An 18,343-nucleotide genomic window follows, 5' to 3' on the forward strand; every position below is an offset into this window, starting at 1 on the left:
TATATACTGGTTTCGTATCTTCAACAGATTCTTTAATTTCTAAAGTAAGATCATATCTGATAAGACCTACTTAATGAAGGCACCTTTCAATTTGTTAACCTTAAAGCTTTACACGCACGCACACGTATATACAGGCAAATGTTTTAAACTATTTATGTATTAAACTGTGTAAAAATTAATGTAGTTTTAAATTTATTAATGAAATAATTTTCCTAAAATCGCTTCTTACCTTTTCCCCAAGAATAACAAAATGGATATATTTGGGAAGACAAAATGGTAAAGTATGATTTTTTTTCATAATATACTAATTAATGTGCTTGTTATCAGGTAATAAGCAATTATTTACATTTTTGAGATGATTGTTATGTGAATTGATTTTCAAACGTGAGTTTCGGTTCCTTCAACATATATTTGTTTACCACAAATACAAGATAATACATAAATAACATTATACGAATTATAATTAAATTTAGAGCAATGTAAAACATTTTCCTCTCTAAGTAGGGTCTGTAATATATTTCTGTATGTAATATAACCTTTCTCACACTTATACAAAAAGTCCTGCTTCAATTATATGTACTTTTTGCTAGTTTGTGTCCACCGAGGGAAATTGAACCCCTGATTTGTAAATCCATAGACCTACCGCTGTCTTAGTTGGGGACGAGAGAAGAACACTTTTCCGGAGGTACTTATGAGAAGTGTTAATTTAGACAACAAGTTCTTAGTAAATTTTTGTTGAAAATGGCAGAAAACAAAGTTTAGAATAAGATTTGTTTGTTTTTGAATTTCGCGCAAAGCTACTCGAGGGCTATTTGCGCTAGCCGTCCCTAATTCAGCAGTGTGAGACTAGAAGGAAGGCAGCTAGTCATCACCTCCCACTGCCAACTCTTAGACTACTCTTTTTACCAACGAATAGCAGGATTGACCGTCACTTATAACACCCCCACCGCTGAAAGAGCGATAATATTTGGCGTGACTGGGATGCGAACCCATGACCCTCAGATTACGAGTCGCACGCCTTAACCCACCTGGCCATGCCGGGCCTAGAATAAGATTTAGTTCAACGTTTGCCTAAGAACATCTCACTTTCCAGGATATATAATTAAAAACCTACATATATATATAACCTACATATATATACACACACACACAAATAAATTATGTAAAAAAATTTAAAGTTCACAGAACTTCCATAAACATACGTAACAATCTAGGTATGTTCCGTTATTTTGTATGGAATTTTGAATTCTGGAGGTCAAACCCTTTCGCCTGATGAATTTGACCATGCCCATGGTCTCATAGATTAATTTACTCTAATTCTACCTTAAAAAAATAATAATTTGAGGGTAGGGTGGTAGAGATACTGATAAGTAATAAAATCAAGTGTGGTTGGTATACCTGCTCGTGAGATGCTTGATATTGCTGGTGTACATAAATACATCTAAAAAAAAAAAAGTGGGGCTATCATAAATTAATTTACTCTAATCTTGCCTACAAGAAATTCAAGTGCTGCGGCTGCTGAGAATTCCATCTTGTTTTCTTCTGTAGTGTCATAGTCAAATGTTATAATTTATTTAAGCCATTTTCAGGTGGGTGTAAAACTATATCATCTAACCGGTAACATTAAAACTCGGATTTTCCTTTGTGTTGTTCTGCAACTCGATGTCGCCCAGTTATTTCAACGGTCTGTATTGCGTATCTTACGTGAGGTAGCATGTACTTAGAGCAGCACCATGGCAACGATGTTTTCATCTGATAAGTTTAGAACAGAAATAATAGCTCTGTAGTTACAAGTTCTCTGAAAATGAGGATTACCTCGGCAACGACATAGTTGAAAAGTAGTGTCGCAGTTCTAAAAACTTTATAAAAGCTAACCTCTTCTTTATACACTAATTAAGATCACAAACATTTCTTATTAATTCGCTTGTGATCAATAAGAGCGATGATGGAACAGAATAATTAAATGCCTCTTGTAATAAATTAAATATTATTTCAGTTGAATACACAATACAGAAAACAGATGCACACATTTCCAGGAGTTGCACTTTTTACTGTTTACTTACGTTATCACAAAAGACTGTTTGTGTTTTCTCATAGCAAAGCCACAAAGAGCTATCTGCTCAGCCCACCGAGGGGAATCGAACCCCTGATTTTAGCGTTGTAAATCCGGAGATATACCGCTGTACTAGCGGGGGGCGTCACAAAAGACATAAATAATTTGAAACTATACTGACGAATGAGTTAGATGAAGCCAACTGTATATTGTAAAAATACTTGTATTCTGTCTTACAATGACCCAGCTTGAGTAGCACTTTGAAGGTCTTGAATTCAAATCCCTCGTCCAAACACATTCGCCCTTTCAGTCGTGGGGGCATTATAATGTACACTCAATCATACTATTCGTTGCTAAAAAAAGTAGCCCAAGTGTTTGCGATGGGTAGTGATTTCTAACTGCCTTCCCTGTAGTCTTTTCCCCTGTATCTTTGTGTGAAATTAAAACAACAACAAACTGTTTTATAATATTCACTAATATCTGTTTAACAGTACCAACAAAACCTAAATCTAGTATATAACATATACAACTTTTTACAAGGAAAAATACACATAAAAGCTGAGTTTTAATAGGACAATATTATTGCTATAAGTTTAATATGATAACAAAATTGTTAATTAATGAATTAAAATGCGTACATATTTAAAAAGTAGTTTAATTCTTGGATAACTAAATATTTTACATTTTGAATAAGTATAACAAATAACAGTAATGGTATTTCCTATTTGAAAACATTTTTTATGTCACCTTTTATATATAACAACAAGGTTGCTTTTAAAATTCGAGGAAGTGTAAATTTTACGGTTAATCACTTAACTCTTCGGTGGTTCTTTGAAACATTTTAGTCGGTGATTATCAGTATTTGGGTTTTATATATTTATGACAAAGTTGCTAAAACTGTTTACCTTTGTTCCTAATTTGAACAACTGAGCAGATGGAAGGTTTGTTTGTTTGGATTTCGCGCAAAGCCACACGAGAGCTATCTGTTCTAGCTGTTCCTAATTTAGGAGTGTAAGACTAGAGGGAAAGCAGCTAGTAATCAGCACCCATTATTAACGCTTGGGCTACATTTTTTAAAGCAATGAACAGTGTGATTGAATGTACATTATAACGTGCCCATAACTGAAAGGACGAGCATGTATGGTGTGACGGAGATTCGAACCCGATTGTTTTTCTTGACTCTTATTTTAATGGCGTACATCATGCAACAGTCATTAATATGGATGATAACCTGGATCTTTCGCATATCCCACATAGTACAATAAATATACATTATTTGATTTGAGTATGCAAGGAAAAGGGGTGTGCGTTGGACAAGAAAGTTTTACGACGAAGACTTTTGCAATGGAAACTCTGCTGCAGAATCACTGTCAAGATGAACAATGGACACTTATAGCATGATGGGATGTGGTATCACAGACTATAACGATATAATTATGCTCGAAAATTGTACTAAATCTCTATTTTCACATTTAATTTAAGTGTTCGATTATTAGTCAGCTTTTGTGTTCATTATTAAGCTACAACTGGCTGCTGGGGCAAGTTTAGTTTGTTTTTTGAGTTATATTCAAAGCTACTCAAGGGCTATCTAGGTACAACTGTACCAAATTTTGAAGTGACGGACTAGAGCAGTGGTTCCCAACTTTTTTATGCCCCGCACCCCTAAAAAAAATTTTAATATGTTCTCACACCCTTCACAGTAATTATTTATTTAAGAATAAAGATGAAGATGGCCAAAACAAATGTTATCTCGCACCCCTGTTTGGGAACCACTGGACTAGAGGAAAGGCAGCTAGACAAAACTGCCAACTATTGGACTACTTTTTTTTACTATCAAATAGTGGGATAGATCGTAACATTATAACGCCCCTCGCATCTTAAAGGGTAAGGGCATGTTCGACAATAGGTTTTGAACTCGCAACCCACATATTGAAACTCGAGAGTCCTAACCAATAAACCAGCTGGTGAAGTGAGCACCAGCAAAACGTCCACAAGAGACGAGGACAATAATAATAATATATTGAGAAATCTTGACAATCCAAGAGATATAAGGAAGATACTACACTGTTAAGTCAGACTACGAGCTTCATGTAGTATTCCAAAAATGTTTAGTCTGCCTGCGTCAACGATCATTCTTATTATATTGAACTGGCAAAAACCGATTTATAAGCATAATGAAGTGTTGTTTTTTTTCAGATTAATATTCTTTCGAAATATGTATTATATTATCCAAATCAAACTATATCTTTGTGCTTATAAATTACTGTTTGTCAATTTACAATTGCATCAGGAAAAGCTGAGGAGCTCGTCTGGAATCATAAGGATTAAATGAAGATCTTGAACTAATAAATATAATCAATAAATTGTATTTAGACACATTGTGTATTTCACGTGTAAGAAGCTTTACACCTACATTATTCAAACCTGCTTTATTCCACACTTATTTTATTCCACATTACAGAAATGGTGTTACAATTACTTTATTAATTTTACTAACAGACTTAGTGTCTATTTATACTCTGAGTGCATCTTATAAATCATATTAAAGTTCTTCATCCTTTATGGACCAAAATAAAAAGACTTCCTGGCGACCCTACTTTTGAATGCCCAACGTAGAACTGATGTAAATCCAAAGGGTTTTTAGATGTAACCCTGTCATTTTAATGGGCTGACCTTATGCTTTGGTTACTTTTTTTTTTACTGGCAGAAATGTGAATACTTGAAATTTTCAACGAAAGAACCCAGAAATTTCCCAAAAATATCAAGGAAAAATAATTCAAAATACAAAACATTTAAGAATAAAATGCTGGTTCAAGATTGTGAAATTATTAGCTAAATAAACATATTTAGGGTGGGTGTGGCAATACCCACTATAAAATATGTCCCTTGGTCCACTGTTTGTTTGAGATTGATCAAAACACCACGTATTACCAGTTCTTCGACAAATGTATTGTTGTAAGTATAAATAATGTGCTTTCATACACAGGAATCATTCTATTACACATTAACGGCAGATATATTCCAACTTAAATTACCATTCACTAATTTAAAATACATTGTTTACGAATTAGATACCTTCTGGTTAATTACGAATTAAAATTCCTCAGGGTTAAAACATATACCCACCTTTCGGTTAACAGCCGAACGCGGTAGCCGATTGCGCGACAGAGTCTTTTCTGTCCTTAATTTTTGGTAGTTATTTTGATGAAAAATTAACTATTTCTGAAGGAAAATTAAACATTTTAGATATTCCAAGATTAAGCAATTATTCTTCTAAAACGACTTCCATAGAAATAATAAAGTAGTTTTACTTAAATCAGTGTGATGATTATGTTTTTTTTCTTAAACTGTTTATAGGAAAATCGTTCCAATTATTTTATACCTTGAAGGTTTTCAAAACAATGTATTAATGAAGCAATTCATGATGACGAGAAACCTACTTAAAGTAAAACTGTATTATCTAGACAGTTAGTATGGGTATTAAAACTTTAATGAAGCTAAAGTACAGGGCAACGTTTCGATCTTCTTATGTCATATTCAGGTTAACAAAGAGAGTTTTTTTTTAATACCCATACCAGCCGTCTTGACTATACAATATATTAATGACAATTTCACTTCTGAAGTTTATTATGTGTTACTGCTCCATGACTGGCAGATTAGTAGTTAGGGCTTTATTTATTCACCCTAGTGTTATTCTCAGGTGATTTAAGAAGTTAATGAAAATTCCTGACCTTACTAAAAGTATGGAAGGATCTTTATTAGCAGTGGTGGATTTAAAGTTGTGTGGGCCTATAGGCTAATAATTGTTGTAAGCTCTACATTCCATGTAATTTTATATAAAATAAAACTATCAATGGGCCCCCATTGGGACCATGGGCCCTGAAGCTGACCCCCCTCTAGCCCTTACCTAATACGCCACTGATCATTAGTACAAACAAATTATTTTAGTTTTATGAGTTGAGTTCTGCTTCTCAGATTAGTATATACAAGTAAAACTTAAAAAGTAGTAGTTTTAAGTTTTTATTGCAAGATTTCAGTTAGGGAGCTGAAACTTGCAACTAAAATAACTTGCATGATAAATATCTATCAATTTTTATTTAAAATAAAATCATGTTAGTCGGCCCGGCAAGGCCAAGTGGTTAAGGCACTCGACTCGTAATCTGAGGGTCGCAACTTCGAATCCCCGTCACACCAAACGAGCTTGCCGTGGGTGCGTTATAATGTGTCGATCAATCCCACTATTCGTTGGTAAAAGAGTAACTCAAGTGTCGACGATTGGTGGTGATGACTAGCTGCCTTCTATCTAGTCTTACACTGCTAAATTAGGGACGGCTAGCACAGATAGCCCTCATAACAATAACGGTTCTTCAAAGGATACAAGATATACATTCCTCCATGGCGCACTTGGGTAGTGAGCCCCTCTGGTACTCGAAAATTACTTTTCTCACGCTTTTGACATTTTACTATATTTCATTTCAACTAAAACATTACATTCAATTTCCGAATCTTGTACGTTAAATAATTTATAACAAAATTTGGTCATATAATGTATTCTAAAATAAGGTAGTAAAACATACCAATTGATTTACAGCACTTAACGAACAAGAGTAGAAAGCAAAGCAAATACTGAATAACAAAACCTATACATTTACATTTGTTACAATAATTAGTGAATTGTCGCAACTGTTAAACAATATTTCAATTTTCTATTATGAAATATTTTGCAATGTGATGATAAAACTATTTTTAAAAGTTGGAAACTCAACTGCAGTTTTTAATTTTTCAGAGATAGTGTTTGTGTTATTATCAATAACATCGTTTCAATCATAATCCGAAAGCTGTTTTCTCTTTTATAATGTTATAGTTCAAGGAGGAAAATTTAGAAATTTTTTTCACAACTGTGCTAGCACTTTCTGTTAATAGATGGCAGCAATAGAGTTATGATGGCGAGTTTTTTTTCGTTTTATACAACTTTGTTTTTATTAATCGTTTTAAAACTCGGGAATGACATAGATTTATTCCTATTTGACAACTGACAGGGTCGGGCATGCTCAGGTAGCTAAGGCACTTGACTTGTAATCTGAGGGTTGCGGATTCGAATCCCCGTCACACCAAACATGCTCTCCCTTTTAGCCGTGGGAGCGTTATAATGTGATGGTCAATCCTCGTTGGTACAAGAGTATCCGAAGAGTTAGTGAATGACTATGGTTAGATGGTTAAAACTTTTGACTCTGCGAGTGCCTGGTTCGAATATATATTACACAAAACATGGTCGTTATACAGTGAGTGACGGTTAATCCCACTATTCGTTGGTACAAAAGTAGCCCAAGAGTTGGCGGTGGGTGATGATGACTAGCTGCCTTCTCTCTAGTTTTATACTGATAAATTAGGGGCTGTTAACGCAAATAGCCCTCGTGTAGCTTTATGCGAAATTGAAACCAAACCAAACCAATTGGTAGAGAACAAAAAGCTCCTACATCTTTTCAATCATACGTTATATTAGAGTGTTGCAAGTGAAAAACACTACACTTTATGATAAGTTAAAGAGAGAACCCAATTTACTCTACATCTTATTGGAAAAGGCACTTATTGTCCTTATTTTCATTGAGATAAATACTATCATGGCGCCATTACATTTACAAAAACTTTGACATCTAGAATATTTATACTTTAGCAGTATATAACAAACAATTAATCTCTGGTTTAAGTTCAATATAAAAATCGAACCAAAGTCTTCTATTTGTAAACTTTTATATCGGCCTGGCATGGCCAAGCGCGTAAGGCGTGCGACTCGTAATCCGAGGGTCGCGGGTTCACGCCCGCGTCGCGCTAAACATGCTCGCCCTCCCAGCCGTGGGGGTGTATAATGTGACGGTCAATCCCACTATTCGTTGGTAAAAGAGTAGCCCAAGAGTTGGCGGTGGGTGGTGATGACTAGCTGCCTTCCCTCTAGTCTTACACTGCTAAATTAGGGACGGCTAGCACAGATAGCCCTCGAGTAGCTTTGTGCGAAATTCCAAAACAAACAAACAAACTGTAGACTTTTACAGTGTTGTGTCTGTCACAAGATTAATGCAATTTCTGCGTTTTGAGATTGACTTACTGCTTTAAGAAAAATATTTCAGTGAAACTTAATTTGTTAGCAATAATAAGATATAACTGTTTAAAATCATGATATATATGTAAAAAATAAACTATAAAATATCATTTATTTCCTAATAATTGACCAACTTGTTAAGGGCAGAAGTCTTAAGTGCAGTTACTTGAGATAATGTACCTTGCGCGTTTAGTTTTTGATGTTTTTGAAAGTTGTTAAATACTAATGATTACAGAGGTTAAAAAATCAAAAGTGTTCCTATTTGCTGGACATAATGGATATGGCACAAACATAACGTGTAGAAAGATGTAAAGTAACACTTTTGATAAGACATTGCTGTACTAAACTTTGAAAATTTTAATACTTTCAGTGTTTGTTTCTTAGCTGTTAAGCACAAAGCACAATGGAATATTTGTACTCTGCCATCCGTAAGTATCGAAACCCGATATTTTGCGTTATAAACCCACGAACCGACTGCTGAGCCACCGGAGAGTAGGTTTCAAAGAAACCATTTCAAAAATATACTGTGGTTCGATAATTTATGAAAATTATTAATCTAGTACTCCTAGTGGTTAAGAATTATGTTATTTATGGTGCGATATAAGATAAACAGAGAAGAGAAATCTCTTACGTCTAATAAGAGCCACTAGAAGAGGTTAACGTTACAAACGTTTTTATATAAATCGAGATGAAATTTATAATTGTTCATGTAGTTACGGTCTTTAACCTAGATATTTCCGGAGCTGACACCAAGCTGTATAGTGCGTTTGTATTATAAAAGTTTGCGCCCGTCTTAACAAGTAGTTGCTTACATTCAGACGGGTCTGGTATGGTCAGATGGTTAAAACTTTTGAGTCTGCGAGTGCCTGGTTCGAATATATATTACATGAAGCATGGTCGTTATACAGGGAGTGACGGTTAATCCCACTATTACGTGGTAAAAAGAGTAGACCAAGAGGTGGTGGTGGGTGGCAATGACTAGCTGCCTTCCTTGTAGTCTTTCACTTCTGTATTAGGAACAGCTTGTGCAGATAGCCCTAGCGTATCTTTGTGCGAAATTTAAAACTATACAATTATTTATTTTGTTACTTAATAACCATATTATATTATGATAGTTTCAATACATTATTTATAAGGTAAATAAAAAATTGATAATTAAAAAAAAAAACCTATAAATAAGGATCGTAAGAAGTAAACAAACAAGCTTGAAGATACTGTAGACACGTACTTAAACTACAAACCCCTACAGTGTTGTTATCTAGAATCACATTTAGTGTAGTTAAAATAGGGATCTGTAGTTTGAGTAAATAATATTTCCAGTCTTGTTCGCTTACTCTTTACGATCTCTATTTGTGGGTTTTTAAATTTCTGATTTGTTATTTATCTCTTTGGTGTTTTTGTTATACTCAGTTATAAGCAGAGGATTACATTATGTGGTAACTAACTTCATACATTGTAATGATAATAAACATAGCCAGCAGCTATCAGCTATTTGATGGCACAAGTTCGAGATATAAAATGTTAAAATACAACTGTAAATTGTGATAGAGATGTGATTGAGAATATAGTGAGCATTTACAGTTTCTGTAAAACTAAATTCTCTATACATAACGCACAGCAATAAGCAGATATATGTCTATATTGAGATACAACCCCCATGAAGCGTGTGTAAAACCTCACCAGTAGAAAATCAGTCTTTTCAAATAAAGCGTATACGTCTAAAACATCGCTTTAAATAAACCTTCGTGTCAATTAAACTAATTATTATTCGAATGTCTGTAACAAAATGTGTATTTATATATTTTTTACTTCTTCACTTCATACATAGCATAGGGTTTGGTTCTCTAAAGATTGTATAGTGTACAAAGCATTAAGTATCTATACGCTAGTCATGTAATGTGCACCTGTTATTTGCTGGTAATTTCTGTTTCATCCTGTACTTGAACTTTTTAAAAGGAACACCACACTAGAATTATGATGTTTTTTAACTTATGTAAAATATTGAAGATACAAATATTTTCAATACCCATACAACATACAGTACCTCATTTAGTACTCTACAAAAGGTTTGAGTTCAATATACCAAGCCGTTTCCATTGTAGGCTGAAAAGAGAATAATAAGAAATATGCTAATCGAACCGTTTTGAGCGGATTTATCTTTTTTTTTTTTTGTAAGTCTATAGTTTAAATGCTTTTTTGTGCATTTTAATACGTGTACAGCTTTAGCAGTCAATAGTAAAGGTTTCAGTTTTGTTTGAAATTAATGTTTACTGTTTAAGGTGCTCTATGCTTAACGTTCCATTAGTGTTTTGTGTAATTCCTTGCTATCCCTATTATGAACTATCGTGGTTCGTGATGAATATGCTTGTACGTCAGTTTTCATTCAGGTATTATTATATTTAGAAATATTGTACTTAAAATGTTTTTGAGAACACTGTTTTGACGCTTCTTCAATTTGCGACTTTGGCAATTGAGTTACTTTGCATTAATTGCACGCATAATATGAATAAAAATAACATGGATAAATATACATAAACCAGTTTTCTAAAAAGACGTTACTTTGATAAAATTGCTTCTGTAAAATGCTAGGAAAGCTTATATTAAGTTTACATCGATACTGTTGTACTATACGTGTTGTTTTCTTTTTTTTTAAGACGTGTCTTTCGGATACCATCAATAATTATTAAATAAAGACCTGACTAACCACTGAGCTGAACAAATATCAATCCCCACATGATGCTCCAGATCCAACCAATGATAAGTGGCGCCAAAATCAGTTGCAAAAGTCCCGCCAATAAGTTGTATAGTACGGCCATTCCTCGGTTAGAGTGTTCTGTTTTACAACCACACAGTATCGTAGTTCCAGCAAAGAATGTTCCTAAGAATAAAGAAACTAATTATTACCGCGCAAAATCAAAATAATTTATATACACACACACCTATCCTTTGTACATCAAAACTTGCTTGTGTGACAATAGTAAACGTATATGTTAAATTAAGATACTCTGGGAGAAGAAATATCAGGTAAAAAAAGTTCGAATCTTCCCCACGTACAGAGTACTTCGGAGCTTTTAGTTCAAGGCCTGTGATCAGTTGGATTAAGTCAAACAAATCTAGTACACACTGTCACATGCTCACACAAATTTTTATCGGTTGCACATTCAGTTCAAGTGCTTTTTAATTAGAATAATCTGATTTTATTTCAATTGTATTCACATACTAAACAATACGGTATGTTCTGTGCAAGTAATATTTATTTTAACTACAATCAATCTGTTATAACAAAAAGATTTTGTTTGTTGTGAAGCGCAAAATACATAATGGGCCATTTGTGTTTCTGCCCATTGCCGTTATGAAGTCCGAAATTTTGTTATAAGCCCCACTGATTTACCGATGGTCTACTGAGAGGGGCATATGAAAAGACAAATAAAATTTATATATAAGCTAATTTTCTAAAATCATGAGACGTGCGTACACGAGACCTGATTTTATCACTCATCAGGATCTCTACCAGCCTACACTCAAACTGAACTTATTTTGGGCAGGATCAGAGTAAATTAATCTACGAAACCGTGAGCGTTATCATAGATATCAGCTGAAAAAGGTTTTATCTCCTGAGTCCAAAATTGTAATTAGATCTCAAATCAGTGAATAGATGATGGAGCTATGAGCTAAAAGTTTGCACCGGAAAAATTCAGAGCCACTATACCACGGCTGAAAAAGAGACTATATACAAAGTGTATCCCTTCCTGCGAGAGAGAACTATTACTAATTAAGATTATTTCTTGCAAATATATAACCTTGATCAGCTAGAGTCTGTTGTTTTCTTACCACAAAGTTACACAATGAGCTATTTACTCTCAGTTCTCCGCGAGAAATCGAACCACGGATTTAAGTATTGCACGCCCGCAAATTCACCGCTGAACCCTGAGTAAAAGAAAGGGGACGAATTAGTAGAAAATAGTACAGTTCATTTTTATACAACGTAACTTTACGAAGTTATAATTTATAAAAGTAAATTACTTCTTACATTCCAAGTGCAATGCATTCATTTTACACAAAAGTAAGATTTCATCGTGATAACATTAAACGTACACCTATGAAGTGTTTGGTTGGTTATTAAGCACAAAGCCACACAGAAAACTACCTATAGTATACATTGTATATTTTACCCACCACGAGTATCGAATGCCAGGTTTTAGCAGTGTACGTTCACAGACATACCGCTGTACCACGGGTGGGGGGGCGACTGTGAAGTGATTTAACCTACTGGTAAAAACTCACTTAACTTCTTTGATACGTATACTCAAGGCTATTACGTAATTACTGTGGAAAAACCTTGTTCATTTAAACACTTTTTTATTTAAGTTAATTTTACATTACAAACTTAATATGAATTTCAAACTCGTGATGACGAGAAACCCCATTTAAAGAGAAAAATATATATGCTGTTTTGTTTTGAATTAAACACAAAGCTACACAATGGGCTATCTGTGATCTGCACACCAAGGGTATCGAAACCTGGTTTTTGGCGTTATAAGTCTGCAGACGTACCGCTGAGCCACTTGGGGGCAAATATATATGTGAAAACGGCTGGTAGGGGTAGAGAAAACTCTATGTAGCCTCTACATGGAGTTTTCTTTTCTCATACCAGCCGTTTTTACATATATATGAATTTCAAACTATTTTATAGTTACAAGGGAATAACAACAAAAAATATGTTTTCTAATTCACTTAAATAATTTTAAGTTGTGAATTATAAGCCTGGTGGTTAGGGAGCTCGTATCGCAATATGTGAATTACGGATTCGAATCGCGTTCTCTTTCAGCCCTCGGAGGGATCAATTTCAAATTTCAAAAAACAAAACAAAGGTTATTATAGTTTTTGTCTTAGTTTTTAATTTTAACCCTTGGAGTGAGACTTTCTTGTAGTTTTAACTTTTAAATTTTATTTTTTAAAATTTTACGCAAAGCTACACGAGGGCTATCTGTGTTAGCCATCCCTAATTTAGCAGTGTAAGATTAGAGGGAAGGCAGCTAGTTATCACCACGCACCGCCAACTCTTGTGCTACTCTTTTACTTACAAATAGGGGGATTGAACGTAACATTATAACGCACCCACTTCTAAAAGGGCGAGGATGTTTGGTGTGACGGGGATTCGAACCCGCGACCCTCAGATTACGAGTCGAACGCCTTAACCACCTAGCCATGCCGCTAGCTGTTGAAAAATGAAAAATGTTGATGCATCAACATTATCAATTCCATTTAAAATCTTAAACACTTCAATCAGACCCAAACTAACCATTCTTCTACTTGCCCAACTCACTAAATGATCTATATCCATCCTTTGTAAACTAGCAGCATCCTCTTCATAGTCAGTAACACCCAATACTTTAATTTAATCAGCAAATTTAAGTAACTTATTGACCATTCCTTCATCTGATATCAATATTATATTAATATAAATATAAAAAAGCAGTGTTCCGAAGAATGAGACCTGAGGTACACCATTTGTAACATTAATTCAGTTTGACTGAATTTGTAACAACCATCTACTTTCTTCCATAAAATCCAAGTAGTTAACTTATCCCGGTGCCTATAGAGATAAGTTTCTTTACAAGCCTTTTATATGACACTTTGTCAAATGCTTTCTGAAAATCCAGATATACCAAAACTACCCACTTACCCTAATTTACATACGCAGTAATATTTTCAAAGCATGTCAAAAGATTTGTAAGGCAAAATATTCCCTTGGTGAAACCATGTTGACTATCCAATAACATTATAAACTTTGATAAATGACTTTCCAAAGTATCTTTTATCAGACTTTCCAAAACTTTTCAACCAAATGATGTTGGACTAATATGCCTATAATTACGGGGACAACTTCTATTGCCTCTCTTGAAGATAGGAGTGACATTAGCTAATTTCCAATTTTGTCCAACTGTCCATTATTCAAGAGCTTACAAAAACTGTACCAAGTGGCTCACATGCAATCCTTGATCTCCTTTAAAATCAGTGGGGAAACATTATTAGACCCAGGAGCCTTATCATTCTTTAAACTTCCCAATTTTAATTAACAAGCTGAAAAGACATTAGAAAACTAAGTTTTGATAATATTGCAGATTTTTTAATGTTATTTGGTTTTATTGTTTTTATCTTTAGAAATTAGAATTGAATAACAAAAAACAAACAAATTAGATTTAGTAAGACTGGGGACTAAAATAGCAGATGTAAGATTTGAATTTAGATTTTAGTATGGTTTAGTATAACATTAGATTAGGCTTAGTACGTGTAACGGTTTTTAGGCTCAAATATAATTCAACTTGGAGTGAGATTGTAAAACAACTAAAATACAATGTTTAATTTAATAAATACAATTCAAAAGTAGTTAATTGTTAAACCTGGGCTTAACAATGTTAACATCAGGCTATTGGTATAGAATCATAGTATCGAGTGTTTATTTTAATTCAAAAAATAATACAAGTTCGGGAGTTATGTGTTCCCAGTTTGTTAGGTGCAGCAGGTGCAATGAATTGGTTTTATTTGGGACTCTGGACTACTATGCACTTGTAAGGAAGATAGTAGTGAGGATGTTCAATTTATATGTAGAGTGTGCAGGTTGGAGGAAAAGTTGGAGGCTATCCTAACAAAAGTTGAGGAAATAAATAAACAGAAATAAAAACTGTACGAAGTGACAGCAGAATTCCCAGAGGAACTTAAGCTTTTACATGCAAGGAATACGTCAGCTAAGACTAACAATGACATTCAATAAGTTAGAAGTGGTAGTATTAGGGTTAAAGTAGTGAATTTAACTGTGAAGACTCCATTCTGTTGAGCAACATACTCAGCTCTTGGCTAATGTAAACAAGGAACTATTAGAGGGAGGAAAAGGAATAGACGACGATATGGATTACGAACTTGAAGAAGTTATAGTTATAGGTGGTTCCTTGACACGGCATGTGAAAAGTACATTCTGTGGTGTAATTAGGGAAAAAAGAGTTAGATTATGCTACGCTGGGACGGGGCACAAGTGGAAGACATAACTGAGAAAGCAAGAGATAAAATGAAAGGGACTGGTAATGTTACGCACATAGGGGCTAACGATATAAAGAAGAATATGTCAGACAAGCTAATTAATAAGTATAAAGCATTTAAAGATAAATACCATAAATTAATTGTGTCAGGAATACTTCTAATAATTAACTGTGGAGATGAAATTTTGAGTAGGTCACTAGGGCTAAATGCTTGGTTGAAATTTATACGCAAGGAAGAGCAGATTAGCAAGTTAGACTTCAGGGATCAGTTCAGTGGGAAGGAGGGAACGTTTTGGTTTGTTTGATTTTTAATTTCGCCTGGAGCTGCTCGAGTTCTATCTGCTCTATCCGTCCCTAATTTAGCAACGTAAGAACAGAAGGAAAGCAGCTTGTCAGCATCACCCACAGCCCAATCTTGGGCTACTCTTTTATTAACGGGCGAGCATATTTGGTGTGATGGGATTCGAACACACGATTCTTGAATTACCAGTCGAGTGCCTTAACAATCTGGCCATGCCGGGCCGTCTAGGATTGGAACAGAGACCCCCTCTTAAAACTTACTACTTCTATACCCTCTGACCCTCCACTGGCATAGTGGTATGTCTGTGGACTTACAACGATAGTGACAGGATTTAGATACCCATTGTATAGCTTTGTGCTTAACTTCAAAAAAATAAAATATTCCCCTAGTGGGGAAAGACGGTGTCATAGTATTAGATGAGTTAAAGGCAACTAGTAACTTCTTTGTTTCTTAAGCTAAGTGCAATAAAAGTATATTGAATAAATTATAGGCAATTTTCAGAGAAAAAAAAAAAAGAATGGATTTTGATAATTAATCTTAATAACGTTTCTAGGAAACGCTTGGCAGTGTTATTGATGATATGATATTCCATTGTGCTGCTCGTAAGGTTACTAAGAACTGCACACACACACAGAAACAAGATCAATAACTTTTGCCACAGCTTGCTGCTTATCTCAGAGTCCACGAATAAACTTAAATGTCAGGATAAACGCAAATTTCCAAGTCTTAATAGTGCCTATCTGTCTCATTGACAAATACACATATATATGTATAACATTAAGCTAGTATACAGCAATACAGTACTGTGCTTTTATCAAGCAACAAGGGTTTTAACAGAGAACAATCCTTGTTACACCCCCACCGTAATGACTTTAACTGCATGCTTGAGTTTAAAATACCTTTTTGAACAATACTCGTAATACAAAGCCAGAAAAGAAAGGAGCTGAACATTGTTAAACACTTGAATATTTTAAAGTACAACTAACTATTAAACCCACTTAATCCACACGTTAACTAACGGTTCTTAGATTTTGTAGTGCATACCGAAGGAATTTAGACATTTCGATAATAAAGTTACAGAGAAAAAATACCCGTAATTCTACAGATAATGGTTAAAAACGTTATTTCAGTAAACGTTTCGCTGTCAGTTGCAATGGTAAAATATTGGCTGAAAAAAAAATGAAATCGTTATGTGAAAAGAAAAGATATTTTATTACGAAATGGCTCTTAGAAATATAGAAAGCATGCAGGCTCCAACAATATTTAGCCAACAATATAATGGTTTGAACAGGTAAAAGTGTCTATATGTTCAGCTATGTATACGTTTTACTGGTAAATGTAGATCATTTCACGTGATAGGTTGCGCACGCCCGTGAACGAAAGCCCCGTCAAGCTATCTCAGTTGAATTCGATTTGTATGTAGGAAGACAAATTGTATCAAACACCGGAGACAGGGGATAAAATGTTAAATGTTTAAGGAATAGTTAATTCTACATGCTTTATATAATTACAAAGAAAATACCACAGACTGCTTTGAATATTTGTAGTATTTTCTTGAAGAAAAAAACCCTCTAAGGCTGAGTCAACTTGTGAACATTGTATAACAAACAGTATAAGTGTTTTTCAAGTAGTTTATTTGATATATATTTAAATTTACATATTTATGGTTGGAAGAATATTCGGAAACGTTTTGAATATCGGAAATGACGTTTTACTTAACATTACCTTGGGTAAGCTAATCAGGGCGTCATTTTGTTTTATTTACTGGTCTGTGAAATGATAAAACAAATTATATTACCTATTCATGAGGCGGTATATGTGTGTGTATATATACTATTTTGTTATAACAAATATTTTCTTTTGTCAAAAATATTTACACTGATATCCTTGCCAATTATTTTAATTTCTAAATCTAAATAATGTGCTTCTGTATTAGATATCAAAGTATTTTGAATTTATAATTCTGTTGGATAAATAGTGTTAATAACATTATTTATTTCAGAATTATTTATACTAATTAAATCATCTACATATCTGTAAGTTGAGGTAAAAATATCTGGATTTGTGCAATTTTCAATAAATCTATTCTCATGATAATAAAGATATAAATTTGTTATACAAGTAGAATAATTAGTTTTCATTAGAACTCTTATTACTTGTTTAAAAACCTGAGTATTGAAAAATATATACTTACTGTATATACATAAACTGAATATATCTTTTATGTTTTTGGAGCTAAATTTTCTTTCTTCCAGTTCTATAAAACGATAACAGTCTCTTTATGTGAGACTGGCGAATGGAGGTTAAGACTGACAGACGGTGTATCCCAACCGCAATGTGGGTCCTACTTCTGTCACCTCCAAAACCTAGGGTACATTTTATATCCCACATTATAGCTTGTACCATGGGATCATTTTAATTAGTGCAGCATTTTTTGTTTATTATGTTTTGATTTATTTTTGTTTCGACTTCTTTGTAGGTTATATCAAACTAATATAATTAGTCAGAGGTTTAAATTTGCTGTTTTTAACGTGGTCCTTCCTTTTGATTGTGTTTATTTAACTTTATCAGTATTTAAGATATATACATAGACATATATACACAAGAGAAACGTTCCAATTACAGTACGACGTGAAAAAATAACTGTTTGAAATGTTATTGAACAGGTAGATACAGAAGTAGAAGACTCTCTCTAAATCTTTCTGTAAGATGTCAAAACAAAAATTCTTTAAACAAATGTTATTTAAATAGTGTATATGTAAGAAGTAAACTCCAAATTTTTATATTAAATGATAAAAGAGGCAATTTTAACATGTTATTCAAAAAGTAAGACATGCTTCAAACTTCACTGGGAG

General features: G+C 33.8%; 1 protein-coding gene and 1 long non-coding RNA gene across 2 annotated transcripts in view; one reads left to right on the forward strand and one right to left on the reverse strand.

Moving 5' to 3' along the window:
• The window catches only part of LOC143226133 (uncharacterized), a 52,965-nt gene that overhangs the window by 6,222 nt on the left and 28,400 nt on the right, over nucleotides 1–18,343 (reverse strand). The window contains exon 2 of the mRNA XM_076456693.1: nucleotides 10,855–11,028. Coding sequence (XP_076312808.1) covers nucleotides 10,855–11,028 — 174 coding nt within the window. The remainder of the gene's footprint in view (nucleotides 1–10,854; nucleotides 11,029–18,343) is intronic.
• Nucleotides 54–17,966, forward strand: LOC143226134 (uncharacterized). The gene is made up of 3 exons (XR_013014358.1): nucleotides 54–276; nucleotides 591–685; nucleotides 17,744–17,966. It is a non-coding gene; the product is annotated as an uncharacterized LOC143226134 (long non-coding RNA).

Source organism: Tachypleus tridentatus, chromosome 9 (genome assembly GCF_004210375.1).
Source record: "Tachypleus tridentatus isolate NWPU-2018 chromosome 9, ASM421037v1, whole genome shotgun sequence".
Taxonomy (NCBI): Eukaryota; Metazoa; Arthropoda; class Merostomata; order Xiphosura; family Limulidae; genus Tachypleus; species Tachypleus tridentatus.